Here is a 22,942-nt window from a genome sequence, read left to right as displayed (position 1 = left end):
GGAGACTTGTTCACATTCATGCCGGGTGTCATCTGCTATGCAGTTACTAGACAGCTTGGCAACCAGTAATCCCAATTTTCAATAACATACTAAACTAAGACATTTCAAGAAACACTTCTTACCACCTACATATTTCCAGATTGCTAGATATAGAAAGACACAATTATATTTGAAGTATGGGCCTTACATTAGGAAACTGTTTTAAAATATGAAAAGTATCACACCAATGAAAGAATTCACACCAATGAAATTCTGTGAACTGCTTTCAAAGTTAGAAATAAGAATATCCACGGCTAATGGAAGCTCTGCTCTGTGCAAACATAGTGTGGTCTAAAATAATCACACATTTGAGGTATTAGCTGGAAAATATATACAGCTATACATGGACACATCCACAGACTATTCACAAATCTATTGGCCCCCAAACCAGCAGATAATAAAATCAAATAATCACGTACCACAGATAAAAGTTACACACAGGAACTTACAAAAAAAGTGGTTATGTAATCCTTAATATAAGGAGTATGTTTTGAATTAATGTTTGAGGGAAAATGTTTCCATTTATATGAAAGTACCTATTGAAATAGTAATAAAACAAAAAAGGAAACCTGAATTCTAGGACTGTATTGCCTCCCAGATTATTAAAGGAATATGCAAGAATTCCTTGAAGATCCTCATTCTACCCACTTTTTCTTTGTAGTTAAAAATTACATTAAAATATTTGGGAAGTTATCAGATGACTCTTCACTGGTTTATAGAAAAATTTATGGATTTTAACTGGGCAGTAACCCATTGTGGCCAAAAGACAAGGCTTTTTAGCTATTTAGTCAAAATTAAAATTCTGGTTTATTGTTCATTTTTGGAAGTTTTTCTCTTCTGATAAGAAAAAAGACTATGAATGCCCTTTTAGTTTGCTTCACTTTAAGTATAAAGAGAGTTATATGAGTAGTACTAAACCCAAACTTCATATGGGGAAGCTAAATGCACTAATTTTCCTTTTGAACCACTTAGTCCTCTGACTTAATACTTACTGAACTGGAAAAATGGCTAATTTGGTCCACAGGCCAACATCAAAAAATATTTCACTGCCTTAACAAAAGTGGGAAATTTACTTTTAATGAATATATAGGAATGTATTATTAGGTAATATTAACATGTCAAGTGTATTAAATAACAGCTGCATTTGAAAATAAAGATCAACAAAGGAAATCAAGATGTTAATCATATTTCTTGGTATCTATTTTATATACTAGTGTAACTGAAGAGTTAACAGGAAGAAAACTTAAGCATAAAAGTGCAATTAAAGTAAAGGGCTGGAATTTTACATTTCCTGTTCCTGTGAACACCTGAGGTGACACAAAGGCAGAGTGGCTTAATACCTTGGCATATATATATGCCTTAAGGACCTTCTTTTCTCTACCAAATCTTTGTAAATCATAAATAAGCATGTAATGATTATGAAACAACTACTTATTTAAGCATTCAAATGAAATCTGTTCCTAAAATATATTGTTTTCATTTATTAGATGGATTATACTTTGAAATTTCATTGTTGAGAATGATCAGATTTCATTAAAATAAATTCCGAAACTTGTAAATGTCTAGCACCTATCTATGTGAGAACTAAAGAATTAAAAAAAAGTAGAAGAAAAGGTATTATTTACTTTCCCCCAAATCCTCACAAGGATAATGTTTATGTGTGTGTTGTAAAGAAGGATAAAAATGTAAAGCATTAATAAATACACTTGCTGCCAAACTTCTAAAATACCAGTAAGAAAAGCTAATAAAGCAATACTTAAAGAGGGCTATTAGGCAATGATTAAAATGAACAGTACAAGTTTTCAAATGAAATTGCAAGGTTCATGTAGGTAAAACTAAGATGACAAAACGTTGGATTTTTAAAAGTAGCAAAAAATATGAAAATCTTACATCTTAACACATTGCGGACCAGTAGTTTTATTGCTAGCTTTACCCAGTGGCCAGATAAGTTTCTATTGAACAAGTACAAAAAATGTTTTACATAAATGTTAAAAGCATGCTTTAAAATTAAATACCCATTGTATTTTGAAGTTACATGTTCTTACAAGCTAGTATCTTTTTAAAGTATGATACTTTGTAAAACACTGTAATATGAAGCGAGAATTCTCGTGATCCGTCCGCAATGTGTTAAAATAGCTAACGTCTTATTTTGTAGAATTAACCAAAAATTCTAACACACTTGGCTGGGCCTTTACACCATGATACAGGTAACATTAAGGACTTAATCTTTACTTGCATATTTTATATGTAGCTTATGTTGTCAGGCACTCAGTCATTTCCCACAGTTCGAAAATTTTATCAAACACATTTCCCCGAACATTTTATGAAATATAATGGAATGTAGAAAAGCAACTGAAATATAATACTGTCCAAAAGCCATGTATGACTTCTTAATATATTTCATTTATTTTTATAACTTCATCTGCCTCCTTAAAGTCAGGATTAAGGGAAAAAGAATCAGGCAATAGAGTCTAGTGCATCAACCACGATCGTGTAAATATCCCAATAAAATGGAAAAATAGCCTAGCCAGTTTGGCTCAGTGGATAGAGCATCAGCTTGCGGACTGACGGGTCCCAGGTTCGATTCTGGTCAAGGGCATGTTCCTTGGTTTTGGGTACATCCCAGGAGGCAGCTGATCGATGTTTCTCTCTCATTGATGTTTCTAACTCTCCATCCCTCTCCCTTCTCTGTAAAAAAAAAAAAAATCAAAATATATTTTAAAAGAAAGGAAAAATAAATGGATGAAAATTTTCATTTGTAAGTTTTCTGATGCATATGAACTTGCAAAGTTAATTAGAATGCTGTGGCCTTTTTAAAAAAATTCATTATATGGGCTCAAGAAAATATTTAAAATTGTATTTCTTTTAAGCACTGCTATTTTTTTTAAAGGTGGCATTTCTAAAAGAAAGTTAAGCTGTCTAATTTCCCTAGGACAATATATTGTTTAGTTTAAACTACTAATTCAATCAGGTATTTCTATTGATTCATCTGGAAAGGGGATACAAGAGCACATTTTTTAAAGAATGGTCATTTTAAAAGTTTTAACAGATGCTATAAGGAACACTTTAATTAGCATTCTCTCACACATAAAAAAATTACCAAAGATGTGGTTCATGTTCCATTAACTGAGAATGAAGTATTATTACTATGTTAAACATAGAAGATTAGAAATCAACTAGTTTCATACCCCATACAGGCACTAAAAACTTCAATTTCCATCTGATTTCTCAAATTTATATTATGGATTTAATTACAAGGAGCTTATTCCTAAAGGATTAACTGAATTCTCAATGGTGAATAGATTTGAGCTCAGAATTTTATAAGGATAACTTGCTATAAATCACTATTCTACCTGCTGCTATATTTCTGCTCACTGTTGCATGTGGCCAAACAGATCATGCCCCGATCAAATAAGTGTGCTGTGATCTACATATATATTTCAGAGTTGGCAATCAGGTTAAAAGGCACAAAGCAAAGTAGTAATTTTTCCTATTACTTATTTGTAGAAGAATCCATTTACTTTTGAATTCTGCTTAAATTATCACTAAGAAGAAACTGCAAATTTCCCTGGGGGTGGAGGAAACATGTTGGTTCTATTCATAAAGTTTAGCAGCTTTCAAAGACATATACAAGGGTGGGCAAAAGTAGGTTTATAGTTGTGAGTACTCAAAACAGTTTATTCTTATGTTATTATTCATTAATTATGTATTATTGATTTGTATTAAAACTGTAAGCCTACTTTTGCCCTCCCCTGTATATGAACATTTGGGGGCATTTTAATAATTGGAATTGCAAATGACATAAATGCAATTTACTGTTGAAGTCCCTTTTTGTTTAATATCTAGATAGCCATTTCCTCATATTTTCTTTAAAATCTATCAGTATAGCATTTCATTTCTATGCATGGCTTAGCAATTCATAAAATTAAATAAATAGCAAATTGATACTCTATACCAGTTCATTTACCTCAATATATATTTTGGAATATAATGGCAATATTAAAATAGCAAATAATGCCTCAAGATTTTACAGAAAATTAATTTAAACATCTTTTGATTTTTTCTTTTTGAAAAAGTTTCAGTGTTTAAACTACACATTCCACATCTAACAAGTAACATGTAATTTTGTCACAGAATATTTATTCCACCAATTTAAACTAAAGTGTCTCATGGAGCTAAACACTAAAAGAATTTAAATAAAAAGGCAATAACTTACATATACACAAAATGATCATTTCATAAATATTTACATAATGGGAAAAAATATTTACATAAAACTGGAAACTACTACAGGTGTGATAACCCTTTCTTGAGACATTTTTAGTTAGTAATCATAAAAGCTTTTAAAATGAAAATAATTACAGAAGCATTACTAAAATATTAATGTTAGTGTTCAGTTTATTACTATTTAAAGTAGTAAGTCATAAACAGTCCAAAATTTCAGGGACCAACTATTCAGTTTAATTTTTAACAACAAATCTTTTTCTTTAGCTCTCATGATGATACTAAACTCACAGAAAAAATAAATAATATGCTAAAAGATATAAATAAAATTCCAGTTCATCCTCCTTTATAAATACTGGTCAGCCGCTCCAGTTCTTTGCAGTTGTCCATGTTCAAGGCATCTGCCTTCCTTCGAAGTCGTTCATCACGGTATACTTTTGCTGCATATTGCATATCTATTTCTGTTCATAAACAAAAATATTTTGCTAAGTAAATAATAATTTAAATCACCAAGTTTTAACACAAATGATGCTTCATAGAAACCCTTCAATGTACTTCTGTTAGTTGACTTTTTTTTTTTTAAAGAAAGAAGTCCAAGTGCTACTCCTAAAAGCTACTTGGAAACCTAGCATGTAAAACAAACACAGAACTGCTCTGGAAGAGAAAAAAGGATGGAGTCCTGTCAACCTTTCCCCTCCACTCCTGTCCCCAATGGTTTAAGAACTACTGCTCTAAAGCAGCATCTTGAATCCATATGCTATTCTGCTACTGGTTGTTTTTGCTGTGACCTTTTGTTAAGGTTTCACATTATTTGATTATTTCCAAGACTTGGAAGTAGAAAATTTTGAAATCTGTTCTGAGTTTGCTTGAATTTAAAATATATATATACACAATAACTGCATTGAAGGAACACAAATGAGAAAAAAAGCTTCCTCTACAATTATAGCAGTGACATTCAGCAATAAATACTTCTGAGGCTGCCTTCAGTATGTGGAATGCATTACTAAAGAAAAATAAATGAAGTAGGTATCAAATATTCTTCAGAGTTTTCCTTATTATTTTCCTGTTATTCTCAGCCATTTCACTGTTTGTTACCACTTCGAAAGGGTGGCAGTACTTAGAGAAGATTTAACCCAAAAAAAGGGGGAAACAGTGACCAAAGTAGAGGACATCAGCCAGGACCACAAACAGTATACCCAAAGTAAGAGTATTTTCTATTTTTAAATATCTTCAAGAATGATCTTTATTCAATCATTCAGGTTTGAATTTAACAACTAATATATTTACAAATGAGGCACTTAGAAAATCCATTTGCAGCTGGTTCTTCGCAAATGAGGTAGTTAACACCCAAAGTTCAGAGGGCTAGTGAATGGCAGAACCTGGATTCCAATCCAAATCTCCCAATCTTAGTCTAATATTCTTTCCATTACCTCAAATTATTTCTTGTATTTCATAAAACACCTATTTTACCAATTTAAGCATTAGAGAGTGTTAGAAGTGACTCCAAAACAGAAAAACACTGGCAAAAGAATATTCATTGGCCAAAAATCTTTTTTTTAAAAATATTTTATTGATTTTTTACAGAGAGGAAGGGAGAGGGATAGAGAGTTAGAAACATTGATGAGAGAGAAACATCAATCAGCTGCCTCCTGCACACTCCCTTACTGGGGATGTGCCCGCAACCAAGGTACATGCCCTTGTTCGGAATCGAACCTAGGACCCTTGGAGTCCGCAGGACGATGCTCTATCCACTGAGCCAAACCAGTTAGGGCTTAAAAATCTTTTTGATGGTATTAATTTATAAAAGAAGATAATCTCATTTTACTTAACTAGTAAAACATTCAATCAATGGGTTAATTAATGTTATACTGAGCCCCTCTCACTTCCATCTTCATTCAAAATCACTAACATATAGATAGATGTACTGAATTTATTGGGTTTTATTTTGAAAATTTCAAACCTATCCTCACATTTTGTCAATTTTGTTTTTACTGTCTCTACAGTAAAAGCTGTTGTGATTGATGTGGTGGTTATTATTACTTTGTAGAACCATTTGAGAATAAGTTACAGACATCATGACCTTTCATTCCTAATTACTTTAGCATATTTTTCTTAAGAACAATGGCACTCTCTTATATAACCACAATACTATTTTCAAATTCAGAAAGTTAACAATGATATCATACCAGCTAATATGTAGTCCACATTCAATTTCAACAATTGTCCCAATGATGATGATATTCACTTATTCAACCAAATATTTATTGATGACAACAGTAACACAAATACCATTTAAGTCCTTGCTATATGCTGAATACTGTTACAGGCCACATGTATGTTAAAACATACTGTCTCATTTAAGAATTGAGTTCTGATTATATAATAGACAATTCTACAACATTCCTTAAGAAAATCTACAGTAATCACTTTCCAAGATTTTGAATAAGTTTTTAAATGTTAAACATTTGATCAACTTACTCTGTTGTCTTTCTTTCCAGCAATTATCTCGAATATTAGTCACATAATCTTCTTCCACACTCTTTTCTACCTTTTGTAATAACATTCCTTTATATTCATTTTTAAAGTCCTTGTTGACATAATAAACGACACCTAAGTTTTCTGTCTGCATTTTAATAGTTTGCCCTGATCCACTGTAAAAGAAATGCTTGATCATTATTTTTAATTAAAATTTTACATGTTGATCTACTATAAACCAAGCTAACAAAAATAATTTAAAAGAATTAAAATTATTGGTAATCATTTATTTACATTATCTCAAATTCACAACTACTACCATGCATGTAATAAAAAAGTAATATTTTAATATACTATGTTCTTATAAGTTCTCTCAATTTTTAGTTAATAAAAATCTTATTTGGAAGAAATATAAAGTTATTTCTTGTTTTTAGACCAATGTTTTTAATACTGTAAAATCACTGGCAGTATGATTTTACAAAGTTTCCTATATGTTCATTGTATTACACTGAAGTTTTCTAGAATAGATGCTGCATTAAATTTCTTTCATGTACGGACCTCATATATCAAGTATATTATGGAAAAAATGTTTCATATAACAAATATGTTTTTACTTAGTATTTAACAAACAAGAGTGAAATCATTCCCTCCTTAACACAAATCTATGTAAGATTAATGACAATTCTATTTTTGTCTTTCAAAATACTTTTGCCTTTAATGCCATTACTTATTACATGAAATTGCTATCAAGTTCAAATATAGTACTGTCCTTATCCACAATGGGACAGATATAAACTAACAACATAATATAAATTTATCACTTGAATAACTATTTTAAAAATTAGACATTTTAAGACCTGGTATACTTGTAGTCATAGATTTGGCACTTAAAAGTTTTAAAAAAATCACAAGGCCTTTTAATGAAAACCAGATAAAAACAATTCTTTTTTACAAAATTCACTTAGCTACTTACGATCTGGGATATAAGGAATAAGGAGGATTAGAGACCATCAGTTGGCTTAATAATGACACAAGGATTAATACAATAATGGGCATCAGCTGGATAAACACAGAAAAGCCTCCCTGTAAAAAAATCATCAAAGAATAACAAATTATAACTAGTTGTCAATAATCCAACAGTTGTCATGCATTTTTAGGGGCAGAAGGGCCATTTGAGGTAATCTGGTTCAGTGCTTTCAAATCTGCTTGAACATAACTTCCTGAGGTGATTCTTAAAAATTTAGCTTTCTAGGTGCTTCACCTAGTGATTCTAATTTGGAAAACACTGAAACAACCTGATCTTATTTTATAGATGAGAACTTCTCTCTTTCATACCCACAGACTCTATCAATAGGCAACAGGTTGCATTTCTACTCTGGATTTGAAGGTGGAGAGAGCACTGGAAGCTTGAATGGCAGAGTAGGGGCCCAGGCCTTTTAATTTCTAGTCTAGTGCTCTTTCCACTTCATGTGATCTAACTGCTGTATACAATCAGGTATAACTGTTACATCCAACTTAAGTTTTTCAGTATAAATTCCAAATTCTTTAGAACTAACAATGAAAAGTAACCTTCAAAATATGCACACTGCAGGTTACCTTCATTAGAATCATAGAATACCAAATTTAAAGGCTTCATATTGTCCAACCACCCTCCTGCTCCCCTAATATCTCTAAGGAATATTCTAGTCTCTGTTGAACAACTCTGGTCAGAGAAAACTCTTTACTTCCTTTTAGAAAAACTTGCTCTATTTTCAGACAATTCTAATTGCTTTTCCTGAGCTGAAATTTGCCATTTTTTAATTTCTAATCCTATCTAATAAAAGAGTAATATGCAAATTGACCATACCTCTGCTATACCCACAAGCCACACCCACCAGCCAATCAGGAGCGAGTATGCAAATTAACCCAACCAAAATGGCTGCAGCTACAGAGAGAGCAGGAGGCTTGAGTTGCCGTCGGTGATGGAGGAAGCCAAGCTTTCCATCTGCCCTGGCCTGCCTTGGCCTCCGCTTAAGGCTACAAAGTTTCAATTATAGAAGATAAATAAATCCCAACAGAAATGGTGGCATCCACAGAGCCGGAGAGAGCAGGAGACTTGAGATGCCCCGGGTGATGGAGGAAGCCAAGCTCCCACATCCCTGGCCTGCCTTGGCCTCTGCTCAAGGCTACAAAGTTTCAATTATAGAAGATAAATCCCAGATACCAGGGCCTCCGCTTGGGTCGCCAGGGGGCATGGCCAGCCTGCAAACCACCACAGGCCCCTCGCCCAGGCCGCCCCACGCCCCAAGGGAACCCCCACCCTGAGCTGGGACACCCTTCAGGGCAAACCAGCTGGCCCCTACCCATGCACCAGCCCTCTATCCTATCTAATAAAAGAGTAATATGCAGATTGATCATCACTCCAACACACAAGATGGCTGCCCCCATGTGGTCAAAGATGGCTGCCCCCATGTGGACACAAGATGGCCACCACAAGATGGCCAGCAGGGGAGGGCAGCTGGGAGGGACCAGACCTGCAAGGGAGGGCAGTTGGGGGCGATCAAGCCTGCAGGGGAGGGCAGTTAGGGTGACCAGGCCGGCAGAGGGGGTAGTTGGGGGCAACTGGGCCTGCAGGGAAGGGCAGTTGGGGGGACCCAGGCCTGCAGGGGAGAGCAGTTGGGGGGGACCCAGGCCTGCCGGAGAGAGCAGTTGGAGGGGACCAGGCCTGCAGGGGAGGGCAGTTAGGGGTGACCAGGCCTGTAGGAGAGGGCAGCTGGGGGTGACCAGGCCTGCAGGGGAGGGCAGTTGGGGGGGACCAGGACTGCAGGGGAGGGCAGTTAGTGGCAAACAGGCTGGCAGGGGAGCAGTTAGGCATCAATCAGGCTGGCAGGGAAGTGGTTAGGGGGTGCTCAGGCTGGCAGGCAGAAATGGTTAGGGGCCATCAGGAAGGCAGGCAGGCGAGCAGTTGGGAGCCAGCAGTTTTGGATTGTGAGAGGGATGTCCGACTGCCCATTTAGGACCGATCCCATGGGCACTCAGACATCCCTCGAGGGGTCCCAGATTGGAGAGGGTGCAGGCTGGGCTGAGGGACACACACCCCTGTGCACGAATTTCGTGCACCGGGCCTCTAGTCATATCATAAACATACATCTCCTCTTTCTTCTTCTCTTTCATGTCCACTATGCCGATGCTGATGTTGATGGCTATAACCAGCTCGCCCATTTGAAAATGAATGTACACTACCTAGAGAAAATTAAAAGGTTAAATTAGGGAGAGCAATTATGAGTTTAAAAAATTATATTTTCTTCTACAAAGAAAATACTTTTAGTTTTATTTATATTTGTAATATTTAAATTTTTTAAAATTACTAAATACATGTTTGAGCAGTGAATGCTTAATTGGCTTCTCCTTTTATGAGTGAAGGGTGAAGGGAAACAGGAATAATTCTTCCCAGACTTTGCTTCCTTTCAAGTAAAGTAGAATTCTCTCTTTATGAAAACCTGAATATAAGTTTCTCCGTAATATGCACGCACAAAGAACTTTTGTTGTGGTTGCTTGCTTTTATGAACCTTGGGTCACTTCTCTGAAAGCCTGCATTCTGCATTTATCAACTAATCACAAATATATCTAAAAATCAAAAATTATTTAAAAAAAATAGCTGTAGAATACACTATGGTAGAGGTAAGCCACAATTTATTCAAATATTCTCCTTATGGATATTCAAGTTGTTTTCAAATAAGGTGACCAACCAGAAATGGCTACAACTGACAAAACAAGCTATGTTACAAAGGCAAAAGAACTGAAAATACTATCAGAAAATTCACTACTACCTAAAAGATATCTATTTGTTCCTAGCATATTTTTAGTCTGAATGTTTTTTATGAGATGTAATTATATATCCTAATATTTAAAAATGCAGGTTATATTTTCAGTCATTAATTTGTATTTACACATTCTCTGTCCTTCAAGGATTCTTTATAAAATGTCCTATCTATGACTACAATCTTTCTCAGAAAAATTCAGACAGGGCCACCAGACCAAATTATATTGCCGTGTTTATAAAAGTTCTCCTAATTTTGAATGGGATGTTTAACTTAGAACCTTAAGGAAATGTTAAAAAAGACTGGAGCTTTAATTATAAACACCTTAGAAGCTGCTCTTAAAGAAAATTAATTTCCATACAACAACTCACAGTAAACATAAACTAGCATAATACTACTTATGCTAGTATTATAAAATCTATTCATTTAGTATTACTCTATATTTTACTTTGATAGCCTAGTTCAAGTAATTATTTCTATTCCAATATAATTTTTAAAACCCACTCACTTTTTATATAACCTATCAGACATTTTAATATTTCAATGGAAAGCACTTCCACATATATCAAAATTAGCAATCTATAATATTAAAATATATACAAAGATTTCCAGAGAATCAATGTCAAATAGTCATCCATAGCCATAATTGCACTTAACTAAGACATTATCACTGGATTTCCTACTTATATCCTTTTTCAGCTTCATGTAAAATACAGAATATTGGTACTCTCCATTTTTTACTTTTTATTTAAATTAAAATATGTTTTAGGAAAAAGGCAGACTTATAGTAAAAGTAGTGAGTATAACATTTTTCTTCTACTTTCATAAAAAACCATCACAGGATAATAATGCTGTAAGAAATACAGGCAAGAAGGTAGATAAATCACTAAATAGCCTATCTGGAAGTAAGAATCTCTAGCTTCAAAAAGTATAACACTTATAATTAACATTAAAATACCTGAAGGAAATCCACCACCAAAAAATATATTAAACAAGTCTTCTGGAGTTATATCAGCTTCACAACCTCTATGGAAATTAAATCTACCATTGTTTTGTGGATTACATGCTTGTTCTTCATTGCCTGTGAGGTCATACTGTTTTCGTTTTTCTGGATTGCTTAAAATAGCATAAGCATTTCCAATCTCTGAAAAAGTAATGAGTAAGAGTTGGTAAGTAAAGTTTTTATATTACGAAAGACTGCCCCATATAAAAACTGTCATGTTAACAATAACAAAAACTACTTGAGGCTCATCAACAAAATAGTAAAACAGTAACACTTTCTTGTAAAGATATTATACTTGCTTGCAATTACACATTTTATTACCTCCCAATACAATTTTTTATAGTAGACAGGCAAGTCTCCCTACTGCCTTAAATGTAAGGAAATGTCCATCTTACTTTCTTATTATTGGGCTTCATCCCCTAACATTAGTCTTCTTCATTTTTGAGTATCTGATCTAGTCATTCATTAGTGCCATTCAGACCAATAATAATAGTAGTAGGTACTACTGCCAGGCTCTGAACCCCAAACCTTAATATATTATTCATTATTATGCCTATTGTACAGATGAGCCCCACAAGGCTCAAGAAGGTTAGGAAACTTGTTCAAGGTCAAAAAAGCTTTTTTTTAGCAAGTAAACTCTATCCAACCTACATAATATTTTTGTTTGTTTTTTGCACACTCCAGCCCAGAATGAGTTAAATTTATTCCTCCTAAAACTGTAAACTTCATGAGAGAAGAAACTATGTCTATGTTTTCATTGCATTATTCCAATAGTTCAGCATAAAGTCTAAATTTGTTTTTATTTAATATATTTTTATTGATTTCAGAGACAAAGGGAGAGGGAGAGGGAGAGAGAAACATCAATGATGAGAGAGAATTATTGATTGGCTGCCTCCTGTATGCTCCCTACTGGGGATTGAGCCACAACCTGGGCATGTGCCCTGACTGGTTATCAAACCATGACCTCCTGGTTCATAGGCTGACGCTCACCCACTGAGCCACTTTTGAATGAATCCAGATAGTCTCTAGTTTTCCCATCTCACTTTGTTACTTTCTTCATATTTATTTAGAAAGAATTCTCTCTCATACTCCCGTATCCAAAAGAGGCAACGGTATCAGAGTAACCACTTCATAGGTTATATAAATGTCTTATGACTATGTTGTACACCTGAAACTAATATAATATTGTATGTCAACTGTAATGGAAGAATTTTTAAAAATTATTTTAAAAAGGAAGCAACTGTACATAGGTTATCAAAATGTCTTAAGGTAATTTAGAAAAGCAGAAACTACCCTATTCTCATTCTGACACTTCTAATAATCATTTCATAAATATAGTTTCCTTAAACTAGATCACATAAACCTCTTGCAATATGGGATATTTTAAAAATACTTTTTGAGTCCCTTGTGGTGGCTGCCATAGGTACTGTGCAAGCAAACAGATGCTCATTAGGCAGTTGTTTTGGGCTGATCACCTATCACACTGAAATTAATGATACACAGATACTCTGGAACTTTTCTTCTGATAGGGCTTCTTAAATCTGGATTTCAAAGATATGTCTGTGATGGTATGTGAACTCTAATGTATGAAAAATTAGGTGGATGATCCATTTATTTGAAGAGATGGTACAAAACTTTCTTCAGATTTCAGATAGATCTATGACTTAGAAATATAGCTATCATTTATAAAGTTGCTCCAATGTGGAAGCATACTAGTAATCAGAGATCCAAACAATGTACTGACAAACAACACCAAGGTTTTAACCCATACCTACAAAAAAGCATATCTATCAATATGTGCCAAGTTGTACTTCCCCTAATAATATCAGTTTTAGAACTTAACCATGCCTCATCTCATTTGATCCTCACAGAAGTCCTGGAGTAGGTAAAGAGGAGACTCGGTGGAATCCTATTTTCTTTTCATTATCCCGAAAACAGAGATTTGGAAAGCTTAGAAACTTGACCTGACTGAAAAGAGGTAAGAAATGGTGGACCTTAAAAACGACTTCAGGTTTTCTCACTGCACAGAATATAGTCAAACACTGCTACAGTTAAATATATTACCCTTTGTTCTCCCTGCCTGATCTACAATAATAACCTGCTTCGTGTTGATATTTACTGCTGTGCTGAAAGAGAAGTTGGGGTGCTTCACTGGCTGGAAAAAGTTTAGCTAAATCAGAACGCAGGTCTATAAAAAGCTAAGTTGACTCGTGCATGAACGATACATATAAAGCTCTCGCTGCCGCCAATTGTACGCATGTGTTTCGACCTGTCATTGTTGATCATGAATTTGGTTGACACTTCTATTATAGAGAAAGGGCGAATAGCGATATTAAAGTATTTCTTCTACTTAATTTCCTTTCAATGTGCACAAATTCATGCATTGGGTCACTAGTATTTAATAAGCATTAAATAAAAAACTATAAAATGCTTGCCAAATGTTAGGTATTATTATTATTTCAAATGTACTCTATGAGACTTGACTCCCCTTTATGAATGACAAATTCTTTGAGTAAGAGGGTGTTTCATATTCTCTTATTGTCTATAAGAACTAGGCCAAAGAACAGAATTGACTTCTTTATGTTTAGAGATACACTCTAGATATTAAAAATATTGAACTACCAGACCTAGGCAATATCTCTGATCCATTCTTATTTACCAAGCAAACATATACAGCTAATTCATGTCCCTTGTTATTACATTCATGTATACATAAAAAAAAACACAAATACTATTCAGATAGTGTCTAAAATACTTATGAGTCTCTAAAGACAATGTTACTATTTTGAAAATATCCATGTCAGACAGAAGGGAAGTATTTCAGTCAAGTATTGCTTTAAAGTGTGCTTACACATATTGTGCAAGCCACTCTCAAAATATAAACAAAATATTCCATGCTCTGAGAAACTTAAAATCCTAACTGTAAAGAACAAACCGCCACATGAACTTGAAAGTCCATTTACTCTACCCTCCTTGTTGGAACCTTTTATTTTTAAAGCTTTACAAAACACACAAATGAAAATATCTGTTCTATCGAATTTAATTCCCTAAACCAATTACCCCCTCTTTTTCTAAGAGGAAATTAAAAGCAAGTGGTTTCATGTTCTGCAAAAAGTGTTTTGGTAATTACAGAGCAATCAACCTATATTTACCTTTTATACAAAAGAAAAAACTATAGTCTTGCTTAGAAGAAACAGCTTGGTACCCCAAAACAGAAGTTCAACTTGTTAAAATTAAAGTAAGATGACCCAGAAGGTAATGAAAAGATCCTGTGTGCTGGATGAATGAAACTTGTCATTTCTGTATGATGACACTAGATGTAATATTTTCTAATTAACTGCCTTTATTCACCAACCATCTATAGATTACAACCTGGGTTTTCTATGCAGTTTTCACTCAATGAAAAATGGACTCACAACAAACTCCCTATTCTGATCTTCTTTGGGATTAATTGGCATTCTGATTTATAGATAATCTCCTGTATACTGAATAATCTTTCCTCTAGAGATAAATCAACTTCTAGCATGTTGATAAACATTAACTTTCTAGTTTTGTAAAGCAAAACATTAAAATCTAAAATATACTAAAACCAAAGGACAACCAATCACGTTTGTTAAACCCTTTCTGGGTGTCTAGCTGGGGTAACATTTATGCTGTTCACCACTTCAAAATGCATCACAGGCTATAAAAATATTGGTAGATCTACTTACTGTTATTCCAAAACCAATAATGCTAACATGACTTCAGTGCAGAAATGGGAGAAAAAAGCAGCTTAACATTCTCAACGTGAAGAATGTTATCACCTAGCAGATCACAAACATGCAAATAACTCACTGCCGCTATGTTTTTAAACATTTTAAAAACAAAAAATATTAAATTATTTTAATTCATAATGTGAAAATTTTGCCTTAACTTTTGGGGGCATATATGCTAAAGTTAAATTAGTGTTTTTAAGTAAATAAAATTTTCCTGTACTACCCAAGACACCATTAATTTAAGGAAACAAACAGAGAAGGCTCAGTCACGGTGATTATTTTACTTTCACTTAGTAACCACTTTGGCAGCTGTTTTCATTGGAATATATTAACAATCCCCAAACACATTTTGCTTGGCCACTTCCTTTAAGAAATAAAACAGTTTGGAAACTGTTTTGTAGAAAAGATCAATTGAGTCCTCTATCTTTTAGAAATATTTTAAAAATGAGTATTTCCTTCCTATCCAAGATCCCAGCATTTATTTCATTGTAAGCATTATACTTGGCTCTATAAATGCCAAATTCATAAAAACAATCATAAATTTAAGCATTTTCTTATGAATTAGAGGTTAATTATTATGAGTAATTTCTATGTAGCAAAATATGAAATTACAAAGTCAGTTATTTTATGTTTATTTACTAAATTGACCAAAAAAACAAAAATAATATTGATAAATTAAGACAAATAAAGAGTAGGCAAGAGAAATGAAACTAATAATTAAAAAGAAAAAGTCACATTAGTTAGAACTACTTATAAAAAATACAAAACTTGGCCAGAGTTAATAGAAATATAAAACCACTGGGCAGATAGCAATTCCAAGTAATTTCCCAATTCTAATACCTTAATATTTCTAATATCTAAAAAACTCACAAAATCTATATTTTCCTTTTAGTTCCCTTAGAACCAGATGGTAATATGCTAGAGGCTCATGCATAATCATTACACAGCGTGCACAGTAAATTAGAAAGCATGTTGCTTTCACAAAACCAAACTGCATTTGTTTGGCTCTTAGAACAACAAGTTAATAGTGAAGTTTTAAAGGATTTTGAGGACCCTTACTTATGCTGGCTTCTAGGCACCAGTCTAAAGGCAGAATTTAATATTCTGAAACACTAAATGGCTTCTAAGAAGAGCTTGGTAAAATTGCTTTAAAGGGTTTACTTTACTTTTAAAAGCATCTGTTGCTCCAGGTGCATGGTTTTTGTCTGGATGAAACTTCAAAGCAAGCTTTCTATAAGCTTTTTTCAAATCTTCATCACCAGCATCTTTGGTAACTCCAAGTACTTCATAGTAATTTTTACATTTGTTTATGCTGTGAACAAGAGAGTGTGTTATAATGAAAATTTCAAGGAAGAAGTTTATGTAATAGCTCTAATGTTTTATTTATTAGAAGAGTATAAAGAACTGTCTGTGGATTGTTTCCTCAATATCAAATGATAGCTTATCTTATTAAGGGTTAATGCTTTGATCTGTTTTTTGACCAGATCATTCCTCCAACCTCTTCCCAGTCTAAGAAGAGTTGACCATGAGAATGTCCTTGGTGCAATTTATCACAACTACATAGAAGTAAAGCAAAATCCATAACAACTGTGGATGAAGGACAGAGCACAGAGGATAAGAACAACTTTTAAGCATAAAGAAATTCAATAATCCTCACAAGTACATTGCAGCTAAAGAATAGTATACGTTACACTCAAGAGTTTTGTTGTCCTGTAATGTATACCTAACCAAATATCAAAGCAACAGTTTAATGCATGTAAAAACAATCACAGCACACTATGGTTTAAATGTCAAGGCAAGTCAATTCATCTCGGCCATGCTAAAGAGAATCCATTGGTGAAAGATAAAATCTCATGATAAAATATATCATGGGACACAAAAATGTTTGTTACTCCCATTTTCATTGTGATAAGCATATTCTTAAAGATTATAGTAAGTCCTCACTTGATGTGGTTTTGTGTCTTAGCAAAATGATGTGTAACAAAACAAATTTTACCATAGGCTAATTTACATAAACAAGAGTTAAGTTCCTACAGCATCTCAGCAATGTTATAATGAATCATTATCCTAGGACCTACTGTACTTACATAGTTTATAATCCTAAAGATGTAATTGATTTAAAGCCAGAGTCTTAAGAAATACTCTAAATGGAACAGAGAACATTAATACTTTTGGATCCTAACATTCTCTCACAACCTAAAAATTTTTATTCACTAAAATCCAGTTACATCGTATACATTTTTGTAGCTGACTCTAGATGTGTTCCATGTGTAAGTGGCTTGATGACAGAGGTAGTCACAGGTAAAAAGATATCTGAGGCATAATTGTTCTCTGGCAGCAAAAGTATTTCAAACACTGACTCAAAGTTTTCAAAGAAAAGAGACGGGATTGATCTTTTTTTTAATCTGCTAAATATATTAATCATCATACTGCTTGGTACATGATAGGCTCTCAGTAAATATTTCTGGAATAAATGAGCCTAAAGCTCTTCTTTTATAATGAAATCATTTATCATTTGGTATATGAAATGGGGGGGGGGGGGAAGAGAGAAGACCTTATATAAATTACAGAAATTTTTCTTTTTTTTAAAAAAATATATTTTATTGATTTTTTACAGAGAGGAAGGGAGATGGATAGAGAGTTAGAAACATCGATGAGAGAGAAACATCGATCAGCTGCCTCCTGCACACCTCCCACTGGAGATATGCCCACAACCAAGGTACATGCCCTTGACCGGAATCGAACCCAGGACCCTTCAGTCCACAGGCTGATGCTCTATCCACTGAGCCAAACCGGTTTCGGCAAATTATAGAAATTTTTCCATATCACATAAATTAAAATCTGATACCCAATCTTTCTTTGTAATAATGATAATAATAATTGGATTTTTCTACTTTAGATAACAAATATTAACACAAGTCCATTTTATTTCATGAATATGACATTTTCTTTATTTGGTCAATAATATTTATTGAGTACCAACTATGTCCCAGATAGTATTCAGGCATTTGAAATATATTAGTGAACAAAACAGAGAATGATCCCACCATAGAAGAAACTCACTCTCCTGAATATGATTAGAAACTGTGCAATAGAAAAAACGGGAAGGGAACATTTATAGAACACTTACTGTGTGTCAGGCACAGGCTTCTAATAAGAGTATAGTAAAATTGCTTTTATAGTAGAAGCAATATCCATGCTCTAATATCCATTAAGAATATCCATGTTCTAATAGCCATTAAGCTCTGAAAAACGTTAAATTATTCTATAAATAATCTGATTGCAAAAACCTGACTTGAACACTTAAAGATAAAATTTGACCTGAACAAATGTGAAACTGCTACACAGTCTTCATATATCCCATTTAAGTGTATAGTTGTATGTTTTGTGGCAGAAATGTTACCATAGGGTCCGAGCTGCTTACCAGTTATGTAACGTATAATGCATACTTCTTATTACCTTTCTAAATATTAATGATTCAAATTACAAACTATATCTGGTCCACTAAGTTTTCACATAGAGAATTGTAGAATCTTATTATGTTGATTATTTTACACAAATTATATCATTTACTCCTCGTTAGGTAGATATTATTCCTAATTAACCAATGAGGAAATCAAGGCTTTGAGAGGTTAAGTAAATTGCCAAAAGTCACATAACCAAGTAATAGATGGGAAGAAACCAGGACTTATTTCTTTAACAAAAATTTACTGAACATCTACTTTCTGCTAAATGATGTTTCAGAGGCAATAGTGGGGAATAAAACAATCCAAAAAATCCCTGCTCACATTCAATTTACAATTGGGACAGGACCACGCAATGAACAGATATACAAGTAAAATGTAAAGTACATCACATGGTGATAAGTATTTAGAGAAAAATAAAGTGGCAATGGGGAATGGAAGAGGAGGCCTGCTACAGTGATTAGGAAAGGCACAAGTAAGGATTCAAATATCAGTTTGTACAACTTGAAAATCCTGTTGAGAACCAGAATAAAGAAGAAAAGGAACCTCCTTAGACTCCAGAGTAACTAACCATCTCCTTCCTTGCAATTTGCTTTTCCATTCTGTGTTTAAACACACTTTCTTCCCTCTTAGATGTTTTCAAATGTTGTTTCTGGTGCCCAGAACATGTGTTCTCTGCCTCCCTTTTTGCTTAGTTTCCACCACTTCTTCAAACCTCAGTTTGGCTCTTTCTCTTCTCAAAAAGAGAAAAGACTAGGTTGGTGACCCTCTTATAGCCTCTCAAAGCTCTTGGAACTTAGTCCTATCCCAGCAATTACACTGTACTGCTGCTACCTGTGTACTCATCTGACTACTCTTTCTAGACTAGGTCTCTTGAAGGCAGGCACTGTGTCTTATTCACCATGTGTGTTGAATGGATAGATGGACAGATGGATGACTGATTCAATTTGAGGGCAGAAATGGTGAGAATCCAAGTAATTTTTAGGCCAAAGGTGATAAGTGCTATAATGAAAATGTAGCTGGCACCAGAACTCAATTTGGAATAGAGAATAGACTATGAAACAAGGAATAGAGCTAAAAATATGCCATACTACAGGAATGCAGAAAACAAACGGTAGTAAACCAAACACTGAACTATCCTAAAGTCATTACTGTTTGGTTAGAATGCATAAGATTTTTAATTATGTACCAGATTAACCCTCTAAACTTGTTTTGTTGATAATTTCTGACAACAAAAGGCTAGACAATAGAAAAAAGCAGCCTAGGAAAAATTAGGTTGGAATTCACAATCCTCTAGAGATGGGTCATAAAGGTAAAAGAATTACCACAATGAGGAGGAAAAAAGTAAGAAAATCAATTATTTCACTAATTCTGAGCTCTATCTAGCTCTGCCATATCTTCTCTGTATTAAATTTTTCATCATTTATTACAGAAATCGTTGAGAAACCAACACAGAGGTATAAAGTCTACAATCACCAATGGAAAGCGGAAGGCTACGTATTTCAATATTCCAAATATACTCATTTACCTAATTTTTCATACCTGAATGAGAAATATATATAAAATATATTTAAATTCATATTATTTGTTCATTATGCTTCTTTTCACCAGCTAAAACGCATTTGTCACACTTTTTACAGTTTGCTTCTTACTGAAAGATTTAAATATTTTTCTCCATCCTCACCTAGGAATTTAAAAAAGAAAGAAGAAAGCAAAAAGAAAATACATTAAAAAGAGGTAACCCATTAACTACCCTCGAAGGAAACATTGTGCAACACAGACAGAAAGATCTGTCTGGGAGCTCAACATCAGAGAAGTATGTCTGGTTCAGCCTTCATGTCTTCCTTTATGTGCATAAAAGCATAGTGGGGAGGGGAAGAGGGTCTTCTTTCAATTTTTTTATATAAAATAGCTGGTTATTTAAATAGATTCCATGTTTATTAGTGTTTAAGGAAACATTTATTCTTGGAGGCAAAGGATTATTTATTTTATAAGTTTAGCAAAATAATTTATTTTCATTTAAAGAATTACAATTTAAATCAAATCCTAATAAAATCCCCATCATTCAAATTACTTAACAGCTGTACAGAAGTGTTCTGAATAAATAACTATAAAGACAGTCCAGTTAATGATTTCACACTCATCTTGTTAAAATAGATGGGCTTTTAAAAATGAGATATTAAAAATCTTTCATATTAGATCCATGACACCTTTTCCTCAGTTTTTCAATATATTTCAACTCAAGGACAACAATGTGCTTAGTTTCACAGAAAGTTACTTTTACAAAGTTATACCCTTTTTTTCCCATCTTACTGTAAGCTAGGCTTACTTATGTAATGGATGCAGCATTATTGCATGGCTTCTCCCATTGAGCCAAATCATCACTGAGCAACTTGTTTGCATAATCGTGCTAACAACAAGATAACTTTCTTTTGAAAAATCCCCTGTGTATAAGTAAAACAAAAACAAAAACATACAGCATGTAAGTGTTTGCTGGTGATCTGTTACCTCACTAAAGCAACACTTAGGAAGACTAATAAAATGAATAAGTGTTCCATTATTAAGCTAATCAACTCTTATAAAGTTATTAACTGAAGTATTTTGAATAAGTTAGGGATTCTATTAAAGAAATAGAGGCCCGGTGTCCCTCAGCCCAGCCTGCACCCTCTCCAATCTGGGACCCCTTGGGGGATGTCTGACTGCCTGTGGGATCAGGCCTAAACCAGCAGTCGGACATCCCTCTCACAATCCGGGACTGCTGGCTCCTAACTGCTTGCCTGCCTGCCTACCTGCCTGCCTGATTGCCACTAACCACTTCTGCCTGCCAGCCTGATCACCCCCTAACCACTCCCCTGCTGGCCCGATAGCCCCCAACTGCCCTCCCCTGCCAGCCTGATCTCACCCCCAACTGCCCTCCCCTGCCAGCCTGAACTCGCCCCCAATTGCTCTCTGCCGGCCCATTTGGTTCTGATTGGTCGGTTTCTATGCCAGTCAGCTCTGCCTCCTAGGCAGCCATTGGCTCCTCACAGTTGACCCAGATTTGGTTCTGATTGGTTGGTTTCTATGCCAGACAGCTCCGCCTCCTAGGCAGCCATTGGTTCCTCACAGTTGACCCAGATTTGGTTCTGATTGGTTGGTTTCTATGCCAGACAGCTCCGCCTCCTAGGCAGCCATTGGTTCCTCACAGTTGACCCAGATTTGGCTCTGATTGGTCGGTTTCTATGCCAGTCAGGGTCTCTGGGCCTATCAACGGGGCCTGATCAGAAAGGAAGGGCTGATCAGCAGCCCCAGTGGAGGCCTGGAGGGAAATGGAGGCACAGCTGCTGACCAGGCTCAGAGCTAAAGAGAGAGGCAAGTGCTGATCAGCAGCTGCCACAGTGGCTACGGTTCAGACCCTGCTTCTCTCTTCAGGCCTCTCTCTGGGCCTGATTTGCAGCCCCCTCAGCAGTCAGTGCTGGGTCACCATGTCTGCAGCCATAGCAGTCAGCGCTGGGTCACCACGGCAACCCAGAGCTGACTGAAGGACTTCCAGTTGGTCGAGCTTCCCGGTCGTTACAGATGTGATGGACCCAGGGTTTTTATATATTAGGATGTTTCAATCATATTTAGTCCCCAAAGGGGAAAAATAACTAAATTTCTTAATAAAAAATGTATAATAAAATTATTGACCAGAGAAATAATTTCTAATGTAGGTATACTACTAAGTTAATACTTCTTCCAGATAAGAATTCATGGTCTCAAACATAGCTGGGTCCTGAATGCTAACCAACAATCTTTCCATTCCCTCTGCTTTTCTGCTCTGCAAATATTTCATACTTTTGCCATTCTCCTCAAACTTTCAATCTCATCTCTTTTCTCATAACTCTCAAAAGATAAAACCTCATCTCCAATTTCAGAAAGTATAGAAGCCAACTGACAAACTCTCTCAACATTTTATGTTTCCATCTGGCCAACTCTGACCATATACAAATGTATCTGTACTCACAATCATCTTTCTTTCTTCCACTCTTAAGATGTCCCCTAAATACCAGAACAAAGAAATGGCAAAAAAAAAAAAAAAAAAAAAAAAAAAAAAAAAGCCCTGCTCTCCCTACCTCATTTCTACCATGCCTCATTTCTACTGGGAGTTTGACCGCTCGCTCTGACGTACTCCTCCCTTCAAGGTTAGAGAAAATTTTAAAC

At 34.7% G+C, this 22,942-nt stretch overlaps 1 protein-coding gene across 2 annotated transcripts in view; it reads right to left on the bottom strand.

Annotated features, from left to right (window-relative positions):
* Window positions 1–2,423: 2,423 nt before the first annotated feature.
* The window catches only part of DNAJB14 (DnaJ heat shock protein family (Hsp40) member B14), a 45,207-nt gene continuing 24,688 nt past the window's right edge, over window positions 2,424–22,942 (bottom strand). Inside the window, exons 3-8 of one of the 2 annotated variants that reach the window (XM_080670699.1) lie at window positions 16,463–16,608; window positions 11,497–11,682; window positions 9,866–9,960; window positions 7,712–7,821; window positions 6,742–6,914; window positions 2,424–4,724 (exon numbers count right to left, since the gene is read on the bottom strand). In XM_080670699.1, coding sequence (XP_080526825.1) covers window positions 4,600–4,724; window positions 6,742–6,914; window positions 7,712–7,821; window positions 9,866–9,960; window positions 11,497–11,682; window positions 16,463–16,608 — 835 coding nt within the window. In that variant the 3' untranslated portion in view covers window positions 2,424–4,599. The remainder of the gene's footprint in view (window positions 4,725–6,741; window positions 6,915–7,711; window positions 7,822–9,865; window positions 9,961–11,496; window positions 11,683–16,462; window positions 16,609–22,942) is intronic. The other variant, XM_080670700.1, reaches the window with a different exon arrangement.

The sequence above is a fragment of the Plecotus auritus genome (assembly GCF_963455305.1).
Source record: "Plecotus auritus genome assembly, chromosome: 1".
In the NCBI taxonomy this organism is placed as follows: domain Eukaryota; kingdom Metazoa; phylum Chordata; class Mammalia; order Chiroptera; family Vespertilionidae; genus Plecotus; species Plecotus auritus.
The sequence above is the reverse complement of the archived record's forward strand: the minus strand, read 5'-3'. Positions and strand labels throughout refer to the sequence as shown.